The sequence below is a fragment of the Pocillopora verrucosa genome, chromosome 12, assembly GCF_036669915.1.
Source record: "Pocillopora verrucosa isolate sample1 chromosome 12, ASM3666991v2, whole genome shotgun sequence".
NCBI classification, from domain to species: domain Eukaryota; kingdom Metazoa; phylum Cnidaria; class Anthozoa; order Scleractinia; family Pocilloporidae; genus Pocillopora; species Pocillopora verrucosa.
Genome location: NC_089323.1, coordinates 13,437,983 through 13,443,788, shown reverse-complemented (window position 1 = coordinate 13,443,788; position 5,806 = coordinate 13,437,983). Strand labels below are relative to the sequence as shown.

At 37.5% G+C, this 5,806-nt stretch overlaps 1 protein-coding gene across 1 annotated transcript; it reads right to left on the bottom strand.

Annotated features, from left to right (window-relative positions):
- Nucleotides 1-3,112: 3,112 nt before the first annotated feature.
- LOC136277194 (melanocyte-stimulating hormone receptor-like) lies at nucleotides 3,113-5,040 on the bottom strand. The gene is given in 3 exon segments (XM_066158885.1): nucleotides 3,113-3,417; nucleotides 3,420-3,944; nucleotides 5,016-5,040. Coding segments are annotated over 3 exon segments (855 nt in total).
- Nucleotides 5,041-5,806: the final 766 nt, after the last annotated feature.

Here is a 5,806-nt window from a genome sequence, read left to right as displayed (position 1 = left end):
AATAGTAAAACATATTCATCACACTTCGTGGTCGTGAGGGGAGTGGTAAGTACCTTAGTTTGCTTAAACTCGACGTTAAATCCGTTTCTCTGTGGCTGGAAGGTTAGTGAAATTAGACAAGCAGTAAAGCAGACAATCAGACAAGCACTTTGCTGTCCTTAAGGTTAGATCATTCGAGTTGTTCATGATTTAATGTTTATAATTGTAATCTCTTCGTGGCTTTTCGAGAAAAAGAAAAAATAGCCAAATGTTATTGAATATGAGAAGAGTATAGAGTTCGATGGGGATGCATGCATTGATCTTGAATAGCAGTTGTATTTATTCAAATTACGATCGGAACATTTTTCTAGAGTAAATGTCTCTTCCACAAAATTTACAAAGAAACGACTCGTATACCCTACGGACACAGACTTGGAATGCGAACTAAACAATTTGAAGAACTGCTATGTTTTCCCGCTTTTTCAGGTGGATTACGACAACAATCAATCTATTTCACTAGGAATTTTCCCTCCATTCGCAGTCTAAACTCTTGTATCTTTGTCCGACAACACATACTCTGCACATACTCTCTAAGCTATTTATGGATGTTTTTGTTCACGAACGTTGAATTCTTGGTCAGCGGCGCGAAGGACTTATCTCAAGGCCTGCATGAACAGTTATAATATGCATTATATGGAGTGTCTCTATTGGCGATGACAGTCATAATTGTAGACAGACTTACCGCAATGCGGTTGGAGCAGAGTTCACACAAACTGTAACTTTGAAGCGCACGTATATTATTGTAGCCGCCTTTTGAGTTGTTACTCTTGTCCCTGCTTTATGCTTTGTTTTAGATCCTCAAATACCCTTTAAGTGAGGCAGTACAGGTCCACCTCTCAAAATAATAATCTCTATCGCTTCGCACACAAAGATTTTCCATGTTTTCATTCAACATCACGCTAATGTACAAGATCATGTTCAACCGCAGCCTTGCCAAGCAAATACACTGAATATGGTGCAATACAGAAGGACAGTGTACAGTGTACTGTGGGTACAGTTTGCATTAGTTGCTTTATACGTATTGCACCATTTGTTCAGGTAGCAATAATCATCGCTCATCATCAGTCGCATTTAGCCAGTACTATGCGAATGGCAATGACCTTACTTTATTTTAACTCGACATTAAATCCGCCTAGTAATTATTAGAGGATTAGTGAACTCTGACGAATGGTAAAGCAGACAATCAGACAAGCTATGCTTAGAGTTAGATACTCATGTAGTTCCTATTCGTATTAATGCTTCTAAAACTGACTTCTTAAGACTCACTTATCCATAGAGAACACTCGTGAGAGATTTCATTTGAAAGGAAGACACAGACATCCAGTCTGATGTCGCAAGTATATCGTAAAGTTATATCCGAGATTCAACACCTCATGATCAAAATTAGCTGTAAAAGGATGGACTACAAAAAAGCTAACAGATCAGCTAGAAGAGTCTGGATGACGGATGAAGGGAAGATTCCTTGTTAAAAGCAACAATGATGAGAGAATTCCTAAGAGATGGCTTGAGGGAAAGAAGAAAATTGGCTGTTGAAAATTAAAGTATGTATCACTGTAATCCACTCACCAGCGCCGGGGAAAATACCAGTTCTTTAGAGGTCATAGTGAGCTTCTCTCCTCCTGTTATATTTGTTGTTGCCTTCATTCTGTATTCTTTTTCTGGAAGTTAACTGCAATTACAGCGAACAGTCGTTTGGGAAAACGGTTCCTGCCTATTTCCATTTTTATCAAGTGTTCCTAATAGCATTTAACACATTTGTAATGCGCGTAATTTAAGCTGGCAAGTTTGCCTTGCATTAGTCATCGCTCATAATAGGAAATACTCCTTTAAAAATTATCAATTCTTGTGACACTTTTCCATTTTTATACTTTCAAAGACCCCTCGTGACTTTCACTGTACATTGTATCACGAAACGACATTAACCATCAAAGAGTGATATCAATTCTTACAGAGTTACTTGGTCACCTCAAGCTTAAATATTTTTCCGAGGTCCTTTGTCGGGGCCATCTCTCTGAATTGAGCTCCTCAAAAAGGCAGCTGCTCATCACTGAACAATTGCTGTTTAAATAAGTCGGTAAAATTCGATTCAACTGCAAATAAGAGAGGATTTAGTTTCGAGTGTAAACATTAATAAAATTGTAGACCTGTTCTTTGACAGCTCGAAAGAAAAAATTTCTTTCGTCATTATATCATCAATAAAAACCCTTTTTCTTGATCTACCCTATTTTATAACAATTTCATGTTTTTGGGTTACTCACCTCCGGTTAAGCTTTCAAACACAGTTTGGCAAAGAGAAAAAAAGTGAAACTTACGGATGGTAATGGCTCGGATGTCATAGATATTAAAATACTGATTATAATTCGCACACAATTTGAGACATTTTGGTAACATACTGTGCGGTGAGCATTTATTTTTTTCTTTATACTGAACCTTCTTGAATACTGACTGTATTTCTCACCCTCTTTTGTTTTTTCTCCTTAAAATGTAAATGAATTTGTGGGAAAGATGACTGATCATACAAGAGAAACCTGTAAAAGCCGCCAATGGCCAAATTTATTTCACCCACTCACTTCCATAGCTTTTAAAAGCGACAAAAACATCCACGTTCATTTATCAATTAGCGTTATTTACTTTAAATAACATAGCGAAATGAAACCTAAAACTAGAGTTGTGACAAAACTCGTAGGACAATAGTTGAGCTGCAAAAAAAAAAAAAAAGAAGTAAACTGGTCTATTGTCACAACTCTTCAATACTTCGAATTCGATGAAGATAGGGAAAAGAAAGCTCTCTTTTGTGTCCATAGAGGACACATTTTTTAAAGTATGAATCACTCTTCCATTTCATGTGTTACCACCATAAAACGAATCATTAATGTTTTCAGTTTTTTGTCTTCTGTCCTTCAGTTTTTCAAAAGAGAAGAGAGACGTTACTGTGGCACCTCTTGCAAGTTCAGTTGAGTTTCCTTGATTCTTCTCATCCTAGGACAAACCAGTTCCTCCTCCACTTACAGCCACAATTTTACAAACTGTCTTCGAAAATATCAGAAAAATATATAGTTAGACAGAAGAGGAATCAACTGCATGGACAGCAAAGTGCTTGTCTAATTGTTTCTATTACTGCTTGCCTTACTTCGCTAATCTTCCAGCAATAAAGAAACGGGTTTAAAGACGAATTAAAAAAGACGAAAACAAGCACTATTCGCGAACTGACGATTAATTTTGACGGATAGGTTTCACTTGAAGCTATTAAAATTGCCACTACAATATATGGGACATAACAAATAACTAATGCTAACTGCACCCACAGTGCACTGTACACTGCCTTTTTGTATCGTGCGATGTTCAGTGCATTTAATGCCCTCGGTTACTCGGTTGAACACGATCTTGCGTTTGAATGCGACGATGACAAAGACTATAGAAAATCTTCGTGTAGGAAGCGAATGAGATAATCAAACATGATATTATGACCGCACAACTATACCAAAATGTTAGACGATAATCTTGAATGAAGAGTAAGGCACCGACACCGGAAACAACCCAAAAGGTGGCTACAATGATATACATGCGCTTTAAAGTTACAGTTTGTCTGTATCGTAGCCCCAACAACAGCGCAAGAAGTCTGTCCACGCCAATGGCCGTCAACGTCAACAAAGATACTATACCTAATTGAAAGCCTAATATAAAGGCTGTATCGAAAGCAAATCGGCAGAGAACCCAATCTTCGCGAACTAAAGAAATCCAATGAATGGTATAGAGTGGCTGTGTAGCAAGTCCAATCAAAAGATCAGTTGTTGCCAGACAGCGATACAAGAGTTTGGATGGCGGATGAAGGGAAGATTCCTTATGAAGGGCAACAAGGATAAGAGAATTCCCAAGAAATGCCGTGAGGGAAAGGAGAAAGTTGACTGTTGAAAGATAAGATGCGTGTTTTTTTTAACCATCTACCAACGATGGGGAACATATCAGTTCTTCAAATGATTTTGGTTGTGTGCCAGTTACTGTTAAATTTTCTGTCGCCATCATTTTGCCGTTAAGGAGCGATCGTTTCCCCTTTCACCCTGGATTTCTGTATTTGCAATGAAAGATATTTCGTTTTAACGTCAACCTCTCTTTGAATGTCCGTTAAACTTTACACTGCCCAAGAATATTGACTTAACTATTTCCTCAGAAGCATGTCCTTATTTAACATGCGCACACGACCTCATTTTTCGTGGCTTTACCAGCACGTATCATCACCCACAAGAGAAAAACACCTCTAACATAGTTATTACGCAATGCCCTTTGATATTCATTCTGTCAAACAGTTTAAGTTACTTCTAAAACACCATAGCCATTAAAACAAGTAATTTTAGAAAAGCTAGCGGCTTTTTCAATTATCAAGGGCTAATTTGGTTTTCACCCTTTTTTCTTTAAATATCCTCTGAACTTGGCCGGCCCCTCTTATGTGACTTCATTTACACAGCAAGTAAACTCCCTCTAAACACGTTTTGACTAATTAAATGAGCAGATTCTTTTGAAACTCTATAACCCGAGATGGGGGGGGCATAGAAGGTCTACAAATACAATCTCTTTTATGACATTTATCATTATTTATACTTCTCACACACACACACACACAAAAAAAACAAAAACAAAAAAAATGGGCAAAATAAAGTCGTTCTTAACTGACTCTCAGCCTGGGTATGCTTTTACTGTGCTCAATTTTTTTTATTCACAGCCTGAGCGCTCGCATATAAAAGGTTCTTTAAAAGAAAAAAAAAAAGAGTGTATACAACTCGATGAGGATCAAGAGAAAATAATGGGACTTTATTTTCTCTCGAAAAGAGTCTATTTCCATTGACTGACTCTTTCCGCTCTCTTCACTAGCTAGTTATCGAGCAGTTAATTAAGAAACGGTTTTAAACGGAAGAGTTAAAGCAAACTGACAGCGGTGCTAAGTGCTTCACTTACGTTAAAATACGGTTAATATGTCTTACCCAGGCTGATCGCAATAACTGTCATAGTAATTAGATGGTACATAAAGAAAAAAAAAAAGCTGTTGCAAATTGCACCCACAGAGCCCTGTACATCGTCTTATTGTATTGAGCGATATTAACCATGTTTGGCTGGCTCGGCTGTTGTCGGACATGATCTTTGAATGAAATGTTTGTACTGGAAACCATCGGCGGTAGAGATAGCTAGACATGGTCATTTAAATTTAGTGTAAAGACTCAAGACCGGATACAATCCAAAATTCGGTAATTACAAATTTTTAGACGGAATCTGTGTCATCCCAATAATTTTGCTGTTAATAGGCAATTGTTTCGTTCCTCCTGCTATTTAAATCTCGAGAATTAAGTTACGTTCTGTCTTAAGAACACTTGCCTGCTCCCGATCATTTAAGCCTTCCTTTTTTTAAAAATGTGTAGATAAGGACTGCCTTTGTGGCTTCTACTTAAACTGCCGCTTCGAACTTTCAGTTGCGTCACGAATTAGATGCAATTTTTTTTCAGGAGTTTGTATGTGTGCCTTGCATTTTTTCACTTATGAAAGGAAATATACCTTCTACCAACAGCAATTCCTGTGATATCTACGCTGTCAGTCCTACTTTTGTAAGAGATTCTCAACGGGGTTAACCGTTTGTCATAAAACGGCCAAAAACTTTATCAGTTAGGCGTAAAAATTGACGAATTTTAACCGTTAGTCTTGGTGAAAAACAGTGGAAAGATATTGTTTGTTAGCCGTAAACTGGCCAAAATTTTACCCGTTAGCCTTTAAAGCCATGGCC